Raw genomic sequence first — 22,453 nt, 5'->3', positions numbered from 1 at the left:
ACAATATAAATGGCCCCCTTTTGTTTTCATTAATACGTATCCAGAGTAGTATATGGGTAGAATGCAAGGCAAGGGGGCATTCACAATACTTAAATAACTTATTGTTAAAAGGGAGGAGGACCAAAGAAAGCATATTTTTTTGTCTCTGTCTCGTGGTGGGTTGGTGCAGGCTGCTTGATTGATTTGCCAAGGGAGAGGACTTTTGTGTGGCATGTTGATCTTTTGACCTGGAATACATCTTACTGACCTTACAGGTTCACTCTCTTTCTTCCTCTCTTAAGACAACTTTTGTTATTCTAATACATCCAAAACAGTAGGAATAGCTAAGGTTGGCTTGTTTTTGGGCCCACCCCAAAGGTGCTGGCTTGGGTGGGGGTGTGCACAGACTGCTTGCATTCCTTTTTCATACCTTAACACCTGATGTGCCACCAGATAAAATTTCTTTGCAACACGAGAGAAATGGGACACCCAAATGAAACAATTCCCAGAGGGGTAGCCATGTTATTTAGTCTCTTAGCAGCAAAAACAATCCGAGAGTCTTGTGGAACCTTTTAAAGACTAACAAATTTAGTGCGGCTTAAGTCGTCGTGGACTCAAGCCCACTTTGTTAGATACATGAAGTGTGAATTCTTAGCTGGCAGGAACATAGAGGAGAAAATTATAATGTGGAAGTTGAATGGCAATAAAGGTGCTAATTATTATTATTATTATTATTATTATTATTATTATTATTATTATTAATTTATTTGTACCCCACCCATCTGGCTGGGTTTCCCAGCCACTCTGGGAGACTTCCAACAAAGATTAAAAATACATCAAAATGTCACACATTAAAAACTTCCCTGAACAGGGCTGCCTTCAGATGTCTTCTAAATGTCAGGTAGTTGTTTATGTCTTTGACATCTGATGGGGGGGGGCGTCCCACAGGGTGGATGCCGCTACCTAGAAGGCCCCCTGCCTGGCTCCCTCTAGCTTTGCTTCTCGCAATGAGGGAACTGCCAGAAGGCCCTCGGCGCTGGACCTCAGTGTCCGGGCGGAATGATGGGGATGGAGACGCTCCTTCAGGTATACTGGGCCGAGGTGGTAATTGGAGCTTGAATATATGCTGAATAGACACTCTAGCCTTTTACAGTAGTAGAATCATAGAATTGTAGAGTTGGAAGGGATCCTAAAGGTCATCCAGTCCAACCTTTTGGGCTCTGACTACTGGCCTGGTTGGGTCACAACGTTAATCTCTGCTCCTGCAGGACCCTGTCATTTATCAATTCAAACTCTTCCACTGAAACCTGAGGTTGTGCATTCAGCTGCAATATGGCAGTTCTGTATGTTTCCAGGTCATTAAAAAAAATGCTTCCCCCAACCCCCTGATTTTTCTTTAAAAAAGTTTGAAAGTTTATTTTATTTTATTTAAGAATGTAAATAAGAATTTAGGGTTTGGGGCTTCTGCTTTAGAACCACCAAACTCCTTGATGTGTTTCAAGTGTGCTTTCTGAAAGACATACTGGCTCATTCTTAGCAAACCCAGCTGAGGAATATGCCCTTGGTATTTTTATATGAAAGCTTCATTTTGCAATTGTTCCTCTGTGTAAATGGAACGTATAAATATACCGAGGAAGGCAAAGGAAGCTATTATCTCTAGAAGATGAGCCAATAATATATGCTTATCAAAGCAGAACACTGCTCTGAAAAACTGCAAGTTATACTTCAGTGAGGATTCATGCCAGAAGCAAGAGCAGTTTACGGTGGTCTCGCCCCTCCCCCCTTTCAAATTGCATTAATCAGGGTAAAAAAACAAAAGCATCTCTCTCTTTCTGTTGTTCATGTTTGTTTACCTAATTGCAGCTGAAGAAAAATCCAGGTATAGATCTCTGAAATGGAAGCTTAATTACCGGGTTACTATTTTTGCATCCAAAGTGGAAATACTGAATGTGTGAAGCGAGGGAACAGGACCACCTCCCCCCACCCCGACCTTTGCAAATTCACGAGTTATTCTACACAGAGAATAGAGACATGCAGTTTGTATGTGCATAGGCTGTTTCCCTGAAACAGTGACCCTGCAAAATCTGGCATTCTGACCTTGGTTTCTAGTAGTTTTTGGATGAGCTTAGGGTTGCTTTGACTCATAGCTAAGGCAAGGCTGGCTGATATTCATGATCTCACAAGTATGAACACAGGAAGCTGGCTTATACTGAGTCAAACCACCAGTCCATCTAGCTGAGTATTTTCCACATGGACTGGCTGTGGCTTCCCAGGGCTTTGGGCAGGAGACAATTCTGGATATACTTGGGATTGAACCTGGGACATTGTATTCTACAAGGAATTCTTGACTTAGTTCTTGCATAGGGAACATATGTTCAGCCTTGTAGGCAATCTTTGGGTTCAGAATACAGAGGCTGAGGAACAAAATCACACGCTATGCTATAGTCTATTCAGAATGTTTGCAAATATGGTGACTTGTTTCCCTTGTGAGAAGTTAGACCCTCAGCTGGATCCTTTTGCAAATGAGACTTTCTTTGTTGTGTCCTCTTGCTTTCAAAAAAGATTTTCACCACCATCCTGACACACACATTCCTGAATGTTATTTACACTTCGTATTATCTTCTGCCTCTGGGTTCACTACATCTTTTGATGGCTTTGATGTTTTGAGAGGTGAGGGAGATCACAGGCTAATCAGAATCCTGTTCATCTATAGATCTGACAGTACAAGTCCAGGTCTGACCAACTGGAGCATCTTTTCCAGCTTGGTTCTCACACTGGGATGGAAAGTCAAGACAGAAAACTTGTGCCACCAACGCAGTGATGAACAAATATGTCAATTTCTGTTTCTCATTTCTTCAGCATTTAGTTCAGTTCTCCCCATTTTTGCATCCATTTGCAATTTGAAAACAAAAAGTCTGCTTGGAAACGAGTTGGTATCGTAGTGCAAATTTCCCCTTCCACCGACATTTTTCAAGCAATGCTAGCTAAAATAATGCAATTTATATGTTATTTTCAGTAATACGGCCATTTTAAAGTGCAGTTCCTTTAATCTGCACCTTTTTTTGGTACACATTATTAGGCTGGAGAACGGCATCACAAAATCCAGGTCAGTGTTAACCTCGAAGTATAGCTGTGTTTTGGTTCACATACTGCTTAGAAATTAGGTAGGTGATCATCATTAAATCTGAAACGAACTGAATTTCTACCCCATTCCTACCAACTCATGGATCATTGTCCAAGAGACCCTCCTGCCCCTTTCTGAAACTGGAAGACCTCTGTACCTTGAGGTCCCTTCCAGGTGCTGCTCTGATTCAAAATACAAAATTCCTCAGCAGCGACTTAACAGAGCTCTGCTTTGGAGGGTGTGGGGAGATATCAGGGAGCAGGAGTGTGTGCACAGTTGAATTTATTTTTTTAAGTTGATGATCAGGGGACCCAGCCCAACTCTTATTCCCAAATGAGGGATCCTCCCTTGAAACAGCTATTTGGCTGAGGCCCAGTGTGGATGGATATTTGCTTGAAAGGTCAATAAAGGTTTTCTGTGGACAGCTGCTATATCTTTTACCACCTTTGTTATCGGTTGGCATCTGCCTGTCTCGGGAGACAATGTAAGTGTGCACCTTTGGTGTTGAAGCCAAACCACTGGAGAGTTACAGTGTCTGCTGTGGCTGTAGAGACCAATACAGGAGAGGCATGTTTTGTTGCAGCTGGAGCAGAGGAAGACATCCAGTTGTGCTGTTGCAGGTGTACCATGGTGTTTTTTCTTTCTGCATTCCTCCCAGCGGTCATTCCACTACTGTGGATACACAACCAGATAGTCTGTCTCCAGGCCCTGTGGTCATCCATAAGGGATTCCCACAGGGAAGGGTTAATGTTGCCAGCCTTCATGTCATGTTTGCAGACATCTTTGTAACACAGAGTTGGTCTGCCAACAGGCCTGGTGCCTGAAGGCAGCTCCCCATAGATCACTTCCTTGGGGATCATGCCGTCTCCCATTCTATGGACATTACCTTTTTTTATTAGCTGACCTATTTTCTTAGAGAGCTCCCACAGACTTAGACAGAGTGTCCTTCTGTGTGGATGTCTTTAGGAGTAAGACCTTCTCAACTGTCTTTCCCACTTTCTTAAAGTACATAACCTGAATAAGCCAACTTTTCCACTGAGATACTGGGGGATAGATTTTTCTATTCATGGGGAATCCCCCACCAAGGTGGAAATGGGATTTCCCACCATACACTTCTTTAGGGAAGCAAAGGTAATATTGACATCTACAGTGTAAGATGACTTCTTTAAACGCTGCTAAGTAAATATTTTGGATAATAGAAAGTGCCAAAAGTAATGTTTCTGCCGATGTATGTCGGATACTGCCAAAAGAGCTTTGTGGAGAGGATTAAACTTTTTAGCACTGTCATTTTAAGTGGCTTCAAAGGGAAACAGTATTCTTCCTCTATTGCCGTTTTAACTGTCGCAATGAAAACAGAGAGACCCAAAGAGAGAGACTTTTGTTTTGGAATTTGACATCTATGTTGAGTAGGCACCTCCTCCACTTACTTCCTTATTCATTTGGGTTCATGAATGGATACGGACAAGTATATATAAAACTTCCCCTCTAACCCTCGGCACTCTATGTATGCTCTAACAATAAAGGCCTTGACTGTCTGTTATGGTTTAGTCATACAGGCCACATGACCCGGAAAGCTGTCTGAGGGCAAACACCCTAACCACTGCTACAGGTAACAAAGGTGTATTCAGGGTTGGGTTACTCACAAGGCGACTGTGGACCCACAGGTGAGTCCTCACTATTTTTCCTGTGCCTGGACCTCTTAGCACCAGCACTTTGAAGACTGAAGAGTGGCTCCACCTTCACCACCTCTCAGAGCTCCAAGAGGGCTCTTCTGAGGGGTCCTCTGTACTGGTTCCAGGAGTACCCTTCCTGTTCATCAAGGTCCTTGACCTGTGGAGTGGGTCTGGTTCATCCTTCAAGGACTTAGTGTCTGGCACCAGGTCACGGTTAAGCACGCCATTGTCATGCGGTCTTTCAAATAATATTCCTTAATACTGGGGATGCCTTTGTGACTGAAGCACCTTACTTCTAACCTTTTGATGTGCTTCCCCTCCCTTTGCTATGTTTACATGTTGCTGTTTGTACTCCGTTCTACGAAAGCTTCATGGTATCCCAGGTCCCATCATTGTTTTTGCTTCCATCACAGATTAATAGGGCCATCCCTCTGGAAACTTTGCAAACCACTTGAGATTTTGAGTTGGAGGGTGATATCACCATGTTTTAAATAAACAAACTAAAATTCCATAATTCATTTTAGGTTAAATTAGAGTCATTGCCAAGTTCATCTCATTCCCCCTCCCCCCCGAATCCCTGATGTGTAGGGTCTTATTTGACCCCAGTATTTTACCCTCCATGTGCAGCTGAATAAGTGAGTTCTGATCTGAGTCCTACTCAGAGTAGACCCATTGCCGTTAAGGGACATTAACTTTGTTAGGACTATTAATTTCAAGGGGTCTACTCTGTGTAGGACTTAGCTGGATACAGCCCAACAAGTCAATCTTGAGCAACATAATTCCAGAGAAACATGCTTTTTAAATTAATAGATTGATCTTGTTTCTTTAACGAAGCCTTCTGATTTGTCCTTTCAGCTGATAGGAAGCCTGTATGTGTTTTGTATTTTTCATTAAGGTTCCCCCACCCCATTTCTATTTTTGTTTATTTTATAGGTTCTTTGAGGGTAGCTGATGTTTTTACCTGTTGTCATGATTTCTATGACTCCAGGGGAGAAAGCTCTTAATAATAATCTCTTGCCTGTTAGCTCCCATGAGTCTGTCTTCATTGTATAGGCTGCATATCGCAACTGTAAGAGTAGAATGTACTGAGCTTTAAACAAGTCTATTAGGCTCACCGCAGCCAAGAAGGAAAAAGAAAAAGAAACCCTTGGAAAATTGCTGAAAGGAAAGAAAAAGGCTTGGCTGGGGGGTGGGGGGAGAAGCAACAATTTTGTAAACCCTGCAAAGGTCAGAAAAAGGCTTTTGGTAAGTATGCAGAGGCTAGAAATCAAATCCCATTTCCTATCATAAGAAACCAGTTGTTTTTAGCAGCAGTGGTTAATGTACTATATGTGAAAGATTTAAGACTCGCTGGAAAAGCTTTGCTCCTGTTTTATTGGGCTGCTATTGAAAAGCCAACAGCATAACTTCAACTAGGTGCTTTGAGATTTCTTAATGGGCTGTCAAGGGCAAGACACCAGGTCTGTGCTATACTAGCTCTTTCCTGTACATTAAAACAACAGGGGCCAAAATGATCATATACAGAAGTATGAATTACTTGATGCGTTCCCTGTTCCATATGGTCCGCCGTGTCTTCGGCAATTAATCATGTTACAGAATCAGTTGAGTGCTCTCCGAAGCATTGAAGTCAACATTTTAGTTATACCTGTGCAAGGCGAAGGGTGGGGAGGTAAAAGGGGTTGCAGGCGTAAAAGTAGCAGGATGAGAAGTTTCTGGCGCCAACGTCTGAGCAGCTGGATTTTATAAACAATTTCTTTTCTCCCCCCTCCCCTTTCCCCATCACTTCTCTGCTCTCCTCCCTTTGCTTTCTTCCACTCCACAAACACAGTACCATTTTTCAACATGGTCCCCCCTCCGCTCCCAAAAAGTTGTTGAGTGAAACTTTGATATCAAGCATGACATGCTGTAAACAAAATAGGACCAGTGTTTGAGCGTAATATGTCCAAATTGCTGGGTGATAACTTAAAACATGCCAGCCACTTTCACCATAGCAATTGCCAACACGGCCCCATTACATGCTGTGTATACCGATGAGATATACAAGCTACCATTGATATACACCTTCCAAGTCCTAGCCAACATGCATGCCTTCGAGATCTCAAGTTAAATTCTACTTTTAGTTGCATCCAACTCTTGTCACGATACTGTCATTTCCCCACCATAAAGCAACTAAAACAAGCTGGACAATTAGCAGAAGGTGAATCTCACTGCTTGCAAACACATGTCTTATCCGCACCGCCATTTCTCTTTGCTATTGATTATTGGCTGTTGGACTGCTTTCCTTGAAGTGGGAAGAGCTTAGCAAGGGCTCAGAGGTTTATCCTGCTAATCTCTTTGGAAATACTAACGAGTACATTAGATCTCCTGGTGAAAACCTCATTTGTTGACAAAATAAAGCAAGACTCTGAAAATGGAACAGCCTTCTCTGCTCTGGTTTAAATCTGGAGTATTTGTTTTCCAGAACACAGAGAGAAATGAAATATGTGGAATCATGGCACTGCCCTGCAGGAAGTGGAGTGGCTGTGACAGGAGCCCAGAGCTTTGTCAGGGCACGAAGTTAATTGATGAGAATAACGATTCTAAAAAACACTGCTTGTGACTTTCCAATGGCAAGCAAAGTCTTGTTATCTCTGTTGGGGCCTATTCAGGATGTGCTTTCACCAGCATAGGGAGCAGAGGAAAGATAGCTTCATCAGGTCCTAAGCATTAGCACCCTCCAAAAAGCCTCTGCTGAGAGACTGATGAGATAAAGCAGACCTGCAGGGTTTGTTTGTTTGTTCTGCTGACCTTGTGTGCCAAGCACATCTTGGGGGAAGAAGAGGGATGCCCTGAACCAAAGCTGAGTCCAGTTTTCAAATCTGAAGGCTTCACTCAACATTGGGTAAAACAAAGTTTCTGTAGACAATTATCTGTCATTAAAGATCATTACATGGACGAAGAACCCAGAGTTGACCTTTCTTTGATAGCGTGCAAAGCATTCAGAAGAAGACTCTCCCATCTTCTGGGGACAGGAGTCATACCAGTAAACTTTTTGATGGATTCCTTAAAAAAAAAAAATCATCAGTGTTGATTTGAGGAAACGGCTTTCCCAGTTGATAACATCTTTGACCACATTTCTTGAACTCTTGACCTCTCACTGTCAGGGCACATCTTTTCACCTTCTAACCCTTTATTTAACTCAGGTTCCTAAAATGGGATGAACATTGGAAATCCTTTAATGAACCATATTTTTTCTCTTAGGCTTCCATCCTGCCCATGGTTTCAGCTAAAAAGTCAATTGGAATCTGTTGGGTGCAGCCATCTAATTACAGACATGGCTATTTTGGTTTTGTGTTAATTATATTATATGGGCTTCATTCTTATTTTTAAGAAATTGCTTAATAGGATTAGTAATAATTTAAGGATAGTAGGAGGGTGGGATATAAACAACAACAGCATTATTATTATTATTATTATTATTATTATTATTATTATTATTATTACAACATTGTCTTTTGATTGGGGTTGGGCAAACCCACTGAGACTTGACTCAGGTTTTTTTCCTGACCTCATCTCTCCCCCTTTCAAATGGGAAAATTCCAGAAAAGTCCACTAAATCGAAACTGGGCCCTTCAATTTCTCCACCCCTTGAAACAAGATGGTCAGTCAGATGCTAGGTTTTGGACTGCTTGGACTGCTTCAAGTAGGCAGCTTGTTCTGACAACTTCCAGAGCAAAGTTGAGCCATGTTCAAGCCTGGACAGTTGCCATAAGCCCTATCCCATCTCAGTGAAGAATTGATCTCTGGGAGTCTCGAACTCCTTTATTTAGCAGATGTTACTCTCTTGGCGAACCTGTTGGTCTCTCAAGTCATCAAGAATAGGTGAACATGGGGTCTTGGGCATTTGGCAGTGTCATCTCCTGGTAGATCTGGGAAAGACCACTCCCTGAAACCCTGGAGAGCCACTGCCAGTCAGTGTAGGCAATACTGAGTGAAATGGATCAATGTCTGATATTGTATTAAGCAGCTTCCAGTGTTCCGCGTGCCCCACCATACACCCACTAAGGAGTGCACTTCAGTGAATTCTGCTGGACTTAGTTCTGTGTAAAAAATGCATAGTATCTGGCCATAAGAGTGATTTATATGTTAGTTTCTCTTACAGTTTTACATAGCTGTAAAATTGCTTAAAAGAGACATGCCTGTGTTTTCAACACCCGGACAGTGTTTTTCTCAATGCAAACATTATTTTGCTGAATGATTCATTTTATTAACAAGGGGAGGGAAAGAATAAGGAGCAGTTAAAAGGGAGAAGTAGGAAATCTCTATACAAATCAGCATTACAGAGATTTTCTACTTCTTCTTGTCTGTAACAGGTGAAGTTCAAGAAAAATTAAAACGTTCCCCCCACAATCATTAGAGGTGGGGTGGTGGAGGAGGGAAGCAAGCCTCATGCACACTTTCTAATAACAATTCACCCATACAAGGACAAAAGAAAAGCAATTCTGTCTGGCAAAAATGTGAAAATTACACCTAGAATGCCTGGTCTGTGGTATTACTTAGGGCAACGATGCTTTGAGGTTTTACCTTGCATTCCGTGTACTTTGATTAAAAACCAGATAGATGGTGGCCATTTTGGACCATCATTTACTGTATTGATTTGGGAGCTGGGGAACCGTAATAAAAAAAGAAAGAAGGGCCATTGATTTACTGTCTCTATTTGCTTATGGGCTTTTTAATTAATTTTATGCTTTGTTTCCTATTTTTGGATTGTAATGTTTATGGCCTCCCCCCTTTCTTTTTTCTTCCAACCCACCCCTCTCCCTTGCTCCCCAAGACAAGCCTACTGCTCTGTGAATTCAGGAAAGAGGAACAGGCGGAGGAACAAAGGAATGAACGAATCAGCTGCCTCCTGCCCATTCTTGAAGAGCGTCAGGAGCTACGGCAGGATTGGCTTGCAAGGTGAGGACGTGATGCAGGCGTGCCTATTTTAGGGGTCTGGTGGCACCTCAGCCCCCTCAATTTTTGTTTTAAAAGGGCCAGGCCCCCTCAAAGTTGAGGAGTTAGTAAGCATGTTTCCGGCCTGTACTGCTTTAGACTGGTGGTGGGGATTCACTTGATGGAATTCTCTTTGAGAGCTGGAAAGACGTCGAAAGCTGGCATGCTCAAGCAAGGCTAGAACTCTTCACCTTGATGTCTAGTTTTCTAAGTGCAGAGACATTGTTTTTATTTTCTACAGAACATCATTGTGTATGCGGTTATGTTTGCCCCATCCCTGACCTGAAGTTCATCAATTGCTTTTCCCACACCCAAAAGAACTTGGCCTATTTCTCAGTTGACTTTAGCTCACCATGTGTTGATGATGGTGATGGTAGAAGGGACTAAAAGCACACTGCAGGGTTGTTGTCAGCCAAAACTTTAATTTGGGTTGCCTCTTGCATTTAAAGTGAGATTTTATTAAATACTGATTGATACTTTCCCTTCCTTTTTCTAAAAAAAAAATGAAAATTTATTTGGCCATCCCTCTACTGTTGCATTTTCAAAACAAACGGTTATCTGCAAAACATATTTGTGTGTTGGGCCCTGCACCGTAGATACATTTTTGTGCATGAGAAAATTGAAAACAAGAATTTGACAGTTTGGGACAGCGTTATATGGCTGGGAGATTGGGGCACACACAGATCTGAGCACAGATTTGTGCGAAATGTTGTATATAAATAAACTGATATGACCCAGTAAAACAGCAGCAAAAAAGAAAGGGGGTGGGAGCAGCAAAATATATCCAGCAAATCATCATCTTCTGTCAAATGTCTGGGAGAAGTGATAAAGGTGTGTGTTTTTTACTTGGTGCCAATAGAATGTTAATGATGGTGTCAGGTAGATCTTACTGGAAAAAGCATTCCACAAACTGGGAGCCCCAGTGGAGGAGAACTGTGCTTTGTTTCTACCCTCCAAAACTCCCTTATAGGGAGCACCCAGAGGAGGACCTCAAAAGACGTCCAAAGAATACAGACAGGTTCATAATGGGAGAGCCACTTTGAAAGATAATTGAGGTCTGGAGCTGGGTTGGGCTTTCTGTGTAAAAAAAAAAAAGCACTTTGAATTGAGCTAAGTGCATCTGTGCCTAGATTGGTGTTTCAAACTAGCAGCGAATGCCCACTTTCTCGGGACAACACCGTACCAGATGTTGGTTTCCTCAAACCAGTTAAATGGATTTCTCTCAGGGAGCCTCTTTGTGCAGATGGGTTCTACCCACCAGATTTAAGGTTTTAGAAGTTTCGCCTTCAGTTTCACAGGGTCTGTGCCCAGCAGCGAATACCTCCTCTGTTTAGACTGAGCACTGTGGGTTAGAAATGTAACAAACTAAAAATGGAAAAGTCAGGGTAGTGTGTGCACATACATATATTTTAAAGAAAACATAACAAATGTAACTCAGTGAGTGGATCAATTTAGCAGGACAAATAATCACCAAGCAGCACCGTAGGGAGATGAGGGGGAGAGGACTCCCTCTTGGAAAGAATCTAGTTACATGGTTTTCTGGCCTTTTCCCTTACAACTACCAATTTAGTCAGAAGCTGGAGCCAACAGACATAATTTAGCTTCTAGAACAAAAATGGTAAGTACTTTGCAGGCATCAGGGTGGAGAGGGGAAGGGGAGGAACAGGGGGCATGTGGGGGAGAGACTTAGCAGCAGACGAAACGCAGGCCTCATTAAAACTAAACACCTGAAAGAAAATTTCAAGAGCATGGTGTTTTGAAAGCCTTAGAAAAGACAGTGCCCCCAGAGTATTAAATAACTGTAATCGGTTTCCCCTCTCCTCTGACTCACATTTGATGTTTCTCATCACACTGACCTATCTTAAAGAGTCCCATCCATATGATCCACATAAACAGACTGTTACCATATCCCGCACTTTTTACCTCTTCAAAGGTTCGGAGAGATGTCTGGAATGGAGGCGCTGACGATAGTAGCCGTCAAGCGTTCGCTGGGGTGGTGAAAGTTATAAAACATCCGCCGAGGCTCTGGAGGAGCAGCCCCTGTGTTTTAGAGATCAGCCTATTGTGTACTTTGGAATTACACAAGAAAAATGTGCTTCGACAGGAAATAATTAGCGCTTGTCAAAGGCCAGGCAATAGGTTATAGTATTTTACTTTCAGCAAGCCATCAGGGGATCAGCCAGATTAGATAATAGATTTTTTTCTCTCTCCTTTTCCCCTTCTCTGGAAGTTAAATACAGATGACTCTAATTACCTTACGTTGTGCATTAGAGAAGACATATTATGAACAATGCAACTTGGAGAAATTTAGGTCAAGTAGATCAGAGGGAAAACAGCCAGAGCTGGTTGGGAGGGGCGGGGGGAGAGACTCTGTAAGTCTTCGTGTATATTTAACGGGTTTATACAAGTACTGTAGTTTTGGCTGTGAGCTCCCATGTAAAACTGGAAATTTGAGATGTGTGTCCCACTAAATCATATTCCTTTTCTTCCCCAGAGTTTTCATCCTATATTGTCCTGACACTCAAGTAATGGCTGTAGCCCTGAGTAGCTAATTTGTGGCCTCTCAGAAGGTGTTGAACTCTGACTCCCATCTGCCCCAGCCAGTGTGGGCAATGACCAGGGAAGACCTGAGTTGCAGTCCTGCATTGTCTAGAGAGCCACGAATTAGCCATGCCTGCTAAAGAGCAGGGTTGGCCAATGCAGTGCCCTCCAGATGTTGGACTACAACTCCCACCAGTCCCAGCCAGCATAGGCAAAGGCCCACTGGAGAAAGCCTACTGTAATGGAAGGGGCGCTGCCCTATTGGGGAAGTGCTTGAATCCAGTGGTGTAATGGGATTGCGGCTCTGTTGCAGTTTCTGGACTGGATTCTTCAGACTATGAAGTTAAGAGTAGCGCAGCCTCCTAAAGCCATGGAGATGGTGGCAAGCTGGGGTTCTCCACGTGCTGGAGTCATTTGAGCTGGGTGCTGAGGGCAGCTTTTACCTTCTCTCTGCCTCCTCTGAGATTTATTTATTTATTGCAGAGAATTGTAGAGTGGAGGGTCATCTAGCCCAACCCCTCGCAGTGCAGGAATCTCAACCAGAGCATGACTGATGGCCATCCAACCACTGCTTAAGGAGGGCTCACCACCTGCTGCTCTACTGCCAAACAATAGAACATACTTAAACAATTTATACATTATACCACTTAACTACAATTGTTTTTAAGCACTATATATACAGTGGTACCTCGGGTTACATACGCTTCAGGTTACATACGCTTCAGGTTACACACTCCGCTAACCCAGAAATAGGTTAAGAACTTTGCTTCAGGATGAGAACAGAAATTGTGCTCCAGCGGCGCGGCAGTTCCCGAACTATCAGTTCCCGAACTAGCGAGTTCCCGCTGCACTCCGCATGCTTCGGGTTCCTTTTGCTGAAGTCAGGAGAGTCTTGCTCTCCGACCCCTCTCACTCTCCAGGCTTCAGCGAAAGCAACGCAAAGCCTCCGGAGCGTGGAGGGAGCGCTCCCTCTGTGCTTCGGGGGCTTCGCGTTGCTATCGCTGAAGCCAATGAGTGTGCATTCGCTCCATAGGACGCACACACATTTCCCCTTAATTTTTGGAGGGGAAAAAGTGTGTCCTATAGAGCGAAAAATAATTGTCACAGAAGTCCTCCTGGGTGCATAGGAGGAGGAGGAGGCAAACACAATGTTCCACTTGGGTTTGCTGCAGCTTCTCCATGTAGTGCTAAACGATGCAAAGTCCATTCAAATGCAGCCAGTGACCTGCTTAGCCCATATTACCAGGCCAGGTTTATTTTACTGTGGTTTATTTAACCCTGATTTAGTCTTATGCATTAACCCTGCCCAGTCACTTAACTGTGGTTTGTTTACTGCCAAGGAACCACAATGTGAAGCTGTGGTTTGTTGTTGGCTTTTGAACTTCAATTTATTTTAACCACTGTTTGGTGTTATATGAGAATCCAGCACCTTTCCTTCACTTTCCTTCACACACAGTCTGAGCACTGAACACCAAATGCTCACCAAACTGCAAAGGCATGAGGGAAGAGCTGCTGGAAAACTATGCCAGACTTTGGAGAAACATGCCATGGTTTCTTTGCCTGCCTGCCTGTGCTACAACCCATGGTTAACTCATAGCTTGTTAAACAAACCATGGCTTAGCAGATGACTTCATGTGTTAAAATGGTAGCTCTTCATTTCCTATGTGTCTTTTATTTCTTAGAAATCCTCTTGGTTTTTGTAATGTGCTTACGACAGACCCAGCCCTTGAATCCTAGTCAAGTTTGCAGAAGTTCCTTAGCCAGCCATCTCAGGTCTTTTCTTGCACTGGCAAGGCAGAGAGCATTCTGGGGGATGGAAGTCCTCTGGCAGCATCCCTGTCTGGATATAAAGAGGATCAAGCTGCCCAGTGTTTGTTGGTTGTTTTAAAGCAGACTTGGTGTGTTAGCGACCCAGTACACAGAGCGACAGCAGTTATAGGAAAAAGAACAGGATATAAATAGGGAAGGAGGAAGGATGTGAATATGCTCAGAGTGTTAACAGAATCAACCAAAGGTTCCTAAAGGCTGCCGTTTGTTTATTCTGCGAGATAGGGTCTGATGGACAGATTGTTATAGCTGTTAAAGAGCTTCTTGAGGCCTTTGAGCTGACCTCTTCTTGACCTCTGCTTACAAGAGGTCATCTTTCTCTTAATAAAGTAAAGGCAGCTTCTCACGTCCTACTGTAGAGCTAAAAGAGTGCGGCTGTGAATTTCAAACCTGCCATGAAGACAACCCCCCACAAAAAAGTGGGGGGGGGAAGGAAAATCCTTGTATTTTAGGGTCACTGTCTGATAATGAAAATTATTACCAAATTGCAAGGAAATTTAACTGCAATCAGCAAGCATAGGGAGATGGGGCCTAGTCTATTGGGTTTGATAAATGAAGTGTGAAGTCGCCCATCTGGCTCAAGGCGTCTCTCTCTCTCTCTCTCTCTCTCTCTCTCTCTCTCTCTCTCTCTCTCTCCTCTCCCCCCTCCTCTCTCCTCTCCTCTCCTCCCCTTTGACCAAAGGGAAGCATTTTAAAATAACCACGGTACATATAGAATCAATGACCCATAAGGAGAGCTGGAATAGATTAAGAGTTAATGGCGACCATGGAAGAAATGAACCCATGACGAGACAAAGAGAAGACAGGGGAAAGTGCAGTTTAGTATCTATCTCATCCCTCCTTTAGTTTATGAAAGTTGTGCAATCCTATGCTATCTGCGTTGAGAAGTAAGTTCCATTGACTTTAATGGGTCTTACAGTCAGGTAAGCATGCAGAGGACTGAGTCTTCTCAATACTGCTTTTTAATCAACAATAATAGGTTCTCTGCTTTTTCTCATCAAACATGGCAAGGGGCAGATTATTCTGCTGTTTAACTGCTTAAAGACTACATATTTTATGCCAAAATGCTGGTTGTAGCTATTCATTTATATAGCATCATGGCTATTTAGAGTTTTCATAACCATGAAAGTTGTGTCTCAGTGGGGATTAGTGTGATGGATAGATATTGAAAAGATAAAATGTATTTCTGTTTTTAAAAAGTGTACTCTATGTAGGCATGTAGACCTTTCTTTGCATTAATTCCATCTGTGGCTTAGGAAGACATTTCATGGAAAAGAATTTGGTATGATATCACATGCACCTCTTAATTTAGGAGACAAACCTCATAACATTTTCAAACTCATTGAAATGGTTGTTGCTGGTAATACACATCTGATAAAGGTGAGTGTCTCTTTGTGAAGTGTTTGTTAGTTCTTGAACAAACTTCTTTATCAGTTCTCTTGCAAGCTTCTTCAAAAACTTGAATCTAAGACTAGTCTCTACATTCTGGAGCTAAGATGCCTCTCTAGCTTTGATGCTGGTGCACAATGAACATATTAGGTATCCCCAGGCTTTTAGGCATCACTGGGCTGGTACCGTAAACACAAAAACAGATAATAAAAGACCATGGCCCAAGGCAAATAATAATAATAATAGTTTTTATTCATCTTATACAGCAGAAAAAATGTTAATTGATTCAAACTATTGATTCCAAACAGGAATTAATCAGAGGTTATTGCCTAGTTGAATAATAAAACGAAAACACATACCCACCCATGTTTTATAATAACTTTAACACAATAGACAAATAGTTTATAGATTTGGTTACTGTAGCAGTTTCCTAAAGTGCCATATGAATGGTAACATTGATTTAAATTAAATTGCCTTTATGCTCAATTTAGGAAAAAAATGTCTTCTGTCAGTAATTTCCTTGTCCCTCTGATATCTGTCACTTCTCAGTTTCTTGTGGCTGCTGGCAGCTAGTAAGATCGACAGGGACTCTTCTTCCATACCTAACCCCCTCAGCACCCTAAAAAAGTGGAAATGCTAGGATTGTGCATTTCCAAATAATGAAGCCAATTAGGGTGAATTACGTCAAGAACTTGGGTTCCTGCCTTGGGTCACCTTGCCAAAAAGATATCTCAAGCTGGATTGGGGGCTCCTTAAGCTTCTGAGTCAGAAAGTTAACCCACCCCACCCTACTCTTTTCTGAGAAACAAAACCAAGCAGACTGGAAATGTTCAGAGCTTGAGAGAAGAGGGATATCACTAAGGAACCCGTGTCCCTCTAGAAGCTGTTGGACTCCAACTTCTACCAGCCCTAGTCAGCATGACCAATGGTCAGGGACGATGGGAATTGGAGTCCAGCAAGTTCGGGGGGGGGGGACGACACCTGATTGTCTCTCTTTGCTGTAGATGGATGGTGTTTGTAGTCTGAGTGGGACCTCCTGCAGAAGTTGAAGGCCAAGTAGAACCTTGGGCAACTCTTGTTTTACCGCTACTAGAGCCCACTTCTAGGGGGCAACAGGTTCCCCACCCACGATGTGACCATACACCCTAAAAATCAGCACTGTTGGGATTCCTTCTCTTCTTTCTTTCTTTCTTTCTTTCTTTCTTTCTTTCTTTCTTCAGTTCCCCATTTTTGAATCTCTGACATAGTCCAACATGCCTTCTGCACCTCAACAATCTTTCCTCCCAGCAAGCATTCCAAACTCTGTAATCCATGGTGTGAATTCAGACTGTGTTCCTTGTTTACACCAGCTTTGGTAGTTGCAGTACGTGAAGGATAGTTAGAGGTGGCTTGGAATTCTGGTAGCTTGGTGACATCCCCACCACCACCACCACCACTTTCCTTACCACTCGGACTCTGCAAGTGGAGGGGAACTAAAACGGTCAGGCTTCCTGGCTGCGTAGGATGGCAGAAGCCCAGCACATCACAGGACTGACAAATGTATAATCTGTGAAGACAGAGTGTTAGCTCCATCATCTGACAGTTGAACCACAAAGTGGCATTAGTATCAGCTGTCATCGTGCCTGTTAAAAACAATGGTGTCTGCCAGAGGCAGCCGGCTTGTGCAGGAGGAAAGTGTGCGACTCTTGCTTGGTTTGCAAGTACCAAATTGGTGTTGCAACTGGGAATACAAAATGACTCCCTGGGGAACAAGGAAATAGCCAATATTTACTTTTAATCTGCTTGTCGAGGATTCTGATTTCCAAGACATCCATACATACTTTCTTCTGTCCCTTTTCCTGAACGTCCTTTATGCCTCATAAATGGAAATCTTCATAAAATCTGCGAACATACTGAGCAGGTGAAACTGTATATAAAAAATAGACGTTTAGGATTTAAACTGTCCCAGAGATGGATTACATTTTTTTCACCTTCCCAAGAAATGACCCCATAATCTTGGTGGTGTTCAGAACTGGTAGGGCCTTTGGTGCTTTTGTTGCACTTCATAATAAGTACAACTTTAAAGTGGGATGACATTCTTATGACAATCTAGGTTAGTAAACCAGCATTGCAGCTGCCCCATTCAAACTCTGAACTCATATTTTCTTTTATGAATTCTTTGTTGCAATTCACACATGCCCATATTAGCCCTTTTGAAGTGTTAAGACTCAAAATGTGGCTCAGTGGTGGAGCATCTGCTTTGCATGCAGAAGATCCCAGTTCCAGTCCCCAACATCGCCAGGTAGGACTGGGAGAGACCTATCTGAAACCCTTGAGATCTACTGCCAGTCAATGTAAACAATATTGATCTAGATAAGCCAATAGCCTGACTCAATATAAGAGTATACGTGTTCCTCTCAAAAGATTCACCCCGCCCCAATAGAAAAAGTAAGCAAAGTTTTGACGTGAGGACTAAAGAAAGGAGATAAGTGAGCCTTCTCTAGAACGGACTTATAGCCCGGATAGCTCAGTTGGTTAAAGCATGGTGCTGATAGTACCAAAGTTGAAGGTTCGATCTTCATATGAGGCAGCTGCATATTCCTGCATAGCAAAGGGTTGGACTACATGATCCTCAGGGTCCCTTCCAATTCTATGATCTATGGTTTCTGTCATCTAGGTGTCTTCTCCATGACTTCTCATCATCTATCAACATCTCAGATAGTTGAGGGCATAGAGAGCAGGGCCTCCAAAAATGATCTGAGGGAGGGCAGGTTCATGTGGGAGTGGGTTGTATATACTTCTGGCCAGTACTATTTTTCTGGGGAAAGAAGAGCTGGACCTCACCATGAATACCTCCCTCATTCTCTTAGAATGTCAATGGTGCCGGAACTGAGTTCCTGCGAGTTCCAGCTGAAAGAAAAGGCCCAGCTTCTGGCCCAGACTATTCAGGACTTTTTGCTTGATTTATCATTATTATTGATCTAGTTATCCAAATAAAGAAATAGGGTCCAATCTTATGGGTTAAGGAAAACCTGGGCAAAAAGATGTATCTTTACAATCCATCTGAAGCAGCTGATGGTTGCTGTGCTAGAGTGAAGGGCATTCCATAGTAGAGGCACAATGGTGGAAAATTACCGCCCTATAATATTTTGGCATAGGATGCGGGTGGCACTGTGGTCTAAACCACTGAGCCTCTTGGGCTTGCCAATCAGAAGGTCGGCGGTTCAAATCCCCGCGACGGAGTGAGCTCCCATTGCTCGGTCCCAGCTCCTGCCAACCTAGCAGTTCGAAAGCATGCCAAAAATGCAAGTAGATAAATAGGTATCGCTCCGGCGGGAAGGTAAATGGTGTTTCCGTGCGCTGCTCTGGTTGCGCTAGAAGCGGCTTAGTCATGCTGGCCACATGACCCAGAAAATGTCTGCAGACAAACGCCTGCTCCTTTGGCCTATAAAGTGAAATGAGCTCCACAACCTCAGAGTCGTCCACAACTGGACTTAACTGTCAGGGGTCCTTTACCTTTACCTTTTTAATATTTTGGCAGGGTAGAATTTTCCCCAGATGATTTAAGTGATCACTTATTTAGGTGTGTAAATATCTAACTATCTGCCCTTCTAGTGGCCATGTACCACTTGCATGGATAATCAGATACCAAGCTGAAGTTATATATGGCACTGTGTTGTATAAGAGGATATCAGATCAGGTGTTATCTTTTATGAGGCCAGCCTTTGTTGGCAAAGGAGTTGCTGCCTTTTTGAGTCACACAGCTCTTCATCAAGATAACTCCCACGCTTGGATATGGAACCCAATCCAGTAAAAGATCTCAGCTGACCAGCTTGGTATCCCTCATAAATGATGAAGCATTTAGAAGCTGTGGAAGTCAAGGGCAAGCTTTGTCCCTCTGAACACATGCAGGATTTTCAAGTCTCATGTTTCTTCCCATCATTTCACATCCAATGACCATTGTCATTTTTCTTTAGTCTGGCTTGAATCTTAGTTGATTTATTAGTTAGTGTGCTATACAGTCGTACCTTGGTTGTTGAACACCTTGGTACTCGGACGTTTTGGCTCCCGAACACTGAAAAGCAGGAAGTGAGTGTTCAGGTTTGCAAACATTTTTCGGAAGCTGAACATATGACACGGCTTCTGATTGAGTGCAGGAAGCACCTGCAGCCAATCAGAAGCTGCACCTTGGTTTTCGAACAATTTCGGGAATTGGACAGTTTCCCGGAATGGATTAAGTTCAACAATCAAGGGTTGACTGTATGTTGCTTAATGAGGATGTTTCATATCTATCTATCTCTATCTATCTATCATCTATCTATCATCTATCATCTATCATCTATCTATCTATCTATCTATCTATCTATCTATCTATCTATCGATCTATCTATCGATCTATCTTTCTGGACTCATTTGCAGTATGCACAAAGCTGTATCATACTACGTCAATCAGCCGTGGCTTCACCCAAGGAATCCTGGGAATGGTAGTTTGTTAAGGATGCTGGGAGTTGTTAAAACACCCAATTCCTATCACTGAGTTACAATTCTCAGAGTTTACCGTGAAGAGGGATTGGTTGCAAAACCGATCTAAGAATTGCAGCTTTGTGAGGGGAAGAGAGTTCTCCTCCTAGAAACTCTCAACACCATGAACAAACTACAGTTCCCAGAATACTTTTCTTGGGGGGAGCCATGACTGTTTAATTTATTAATTTTATTTCATAAAATGTATACACTACTTGATTGGGGTTTTTTTTAATTAAAAAACCCCTCAAAGAGGTTTACAACAATTTAAAACATTTGGAAAAAAAGTAGTATCAGCAGTAAACTAAAAACAGATCAAAACACACATCAACATTCCAGATATCTGGGTAGGCTTCTCTAAACAAAACTGTTTTTAACAGACACCAGAAAGAGTACAGTGAAGGCGCTTGCCTGATAGCAATAGAGATGCCGTTCCAAAATGTAAGTGCAACCACACTACAACATAGATTTCTTACAAACGCGGGTATTGTGTGACACCTGTAGCAGTGCCAGTTCTGCAGATTGAAGCAGTCAAGTGGGCGTCTATGGGGCAAGGCGATCTCCCTGTTCCAAGTGCTATGCTATTGCTTTAGCTGTATAGTGCAGCTGGGTCCTTATTGCTGGACTCCTATTCCTATCAGCCCCAGCCAGCACAGGAATGATGGGCTGTGTCATCTGGCAGCATCTGAAGGGGCACAGGTATCCCACCCATTCCGTAATGAGCCAAATTTACTTCCAGGTTAGCAAGAGCACAAGCTTTTTTATTTGGGATGCAAACAACTGCCACATATTTGTGGGTATGGACTCTGATTCATAGTGTGTGAGCCTTACCCTTCTTAAGGGTGCTTCTGATTTATCTCCTTAAAAGAATAAAAATAAAAATAAAAAAATAGGATGCTTTCAAACCTGTGCTCTGCTCAGAATTTCACACAGCTAATTCCCTGTTGGAATAATATATATACACATGCAGTCGCTGCTCTCAACAATGAAGCGGCAGCCAAAGAAATCTCTGGTGCAAGCTAGGTTGTCAACATACACTGGTCTGGGGTAATGGTTCTTTCTGTTAAGATGTTACTTTTAAAGCAATGATCTCGGTGACCCCTGAAAAATTATTTATAGCAACAGATGAGAACTGCAGGAGGGAAGGGGGAGGAGGTAGAGACAGAAGGTGACATTGGAAGACCAGCATTTTTATAACCCATTGGAATTTCTGGAGAGCCATGACTACAGAGAGGGGTAACCTTTTGAAGAAATGCCTTTTCTCCTCTTAAGTCCCATTGGCACCTTGCATCCTAATACTGCTCCCTCCCACCAGTGATGATTTTATTTTTATTTTCATATTGCTTCGAGTATGCTAGGAAATCCCTAGAATACTGGTGAAATTGCTGCTGAAAAAGATCAGTCTAAAATATTATTTCATTTCATTTATTTATTTATTAAATTTATCTCCCTCCCTTCCTCCCTAGGGAGCCCAGGGTCGCAAACAGATGTATCTTTTAAGACAAAAACAAAGCAAACGTTCTAATAAACAATTTCATTTTTTTATATAAAAAACCCTAAAATAAGTAACAGAGTTCTAAAAGCAGTTCTGTATTTTTTTAATTTTTTTAAAGAAAGTCTTCCATCCAGTGATCATAGAGTTAGCCCTTAGGGTTAACTTTAATATTGAAGTTAGTAACGCTCCCCTCACCTCCTTCCATCAAAGGCAACATTGATGGGACCTGGAAAATTGAGAAGTGAAAGACCTTAATGAAGTTATTGATGAAATGTATGTATTTATTTAGAGCATGTGTGCCCTCACTAAAGTGGTTCCCTGTGCAGCTTTTGTGCAATCAGAACAAGACGGTCCTTGTCCGCAAGCTTAACAATCTAAAAAGGCAGGACACAAAAGTGACAGGGCAGAGAGAGAAGGTATGGATAATGTAGCTGGATGAAGAGGAGGAAAGAGGGAGAGAGAAAGAGAAAGAGAGGGAGACAGAGAGAGAGAGAGTTGTGTTGCTATCTGCCCCCTCCTTCCCCACCCGACCTGGTTGGTGTTCATATTGGGGAGGGATACTGTGGCATACCATTCACTTATTTTCAACAGGATTTGAAACCACTCCCCTTTTTAGCGGATATAAAGTCACTTCCTGTTTTCTGCACTTCCTTCAAACCCGCTCTACTTCCTCCCCCTAGTTATTTATTTATTAAGCAAGATTTATGTATCATTTTTTTAAAAAACAACCTGTGCATTGTGCACCTCCAAATCATCACCACCCCCTCTTAATTTGCTTTAACTTAATTAATATAAACATATAATTTAAAGTATTTGTGAACCTAGGACACTGACATCCCATTGAGGATCAGCTTGTACCCTTAAGATCTAAAAGATAAGATAATCTGTAACTAAATTCTACTTGGAGTAGACCTATTGAAATTAATGGACATGAGGAACTTGTTCCGTTGT

General features: G+C 42.5%; 1 protein-coding gene across 9 annotated transcripts in view; it reads left to right on the top strand.

Moving 5' to 3' along the window:
- The window catches only part of FTO (FTO alpha-ketoglutarate dependent dioxygenase), a 262,862-nt gene that overhangs the window by 99,430 nt on the left and 140,979 nt on the right, over window positions 1-22,453 (top strand). For all 9 annotated transcript variants that reach the window (XM_083626301.1, XM_083626305.1, XM_083626299.1 and 6 more), the window contains one exon: window positions 9,590-9,714. In XM_083626301.1, coding sequence (XP_083482427.1) covers window positions 9,590-9,714 — 125 coding nt within the window. The remainder of the gene's footprint in view (window positions 1-9,589; window positions 9,715-22,453) is intronic.

This window comes from Podarcis filfolensis (assembly GCF_964270895.1).
Source record: "Podarcis filfolensis genome assembly, chromosome: 8".
NCBI classification, from domain to species: domain Eukaryota; kingdom Metazoa; phylum Chordata; class Lepidosauria; order Squamata; family Lacertidae; genus Podarcis; species Podarcis filfolensis.
The sequence above is the reverse complement of the archived record's forward strand: the minus strand, read 5'-3'. Positions and strand labels throughout refer to the sequence as shown.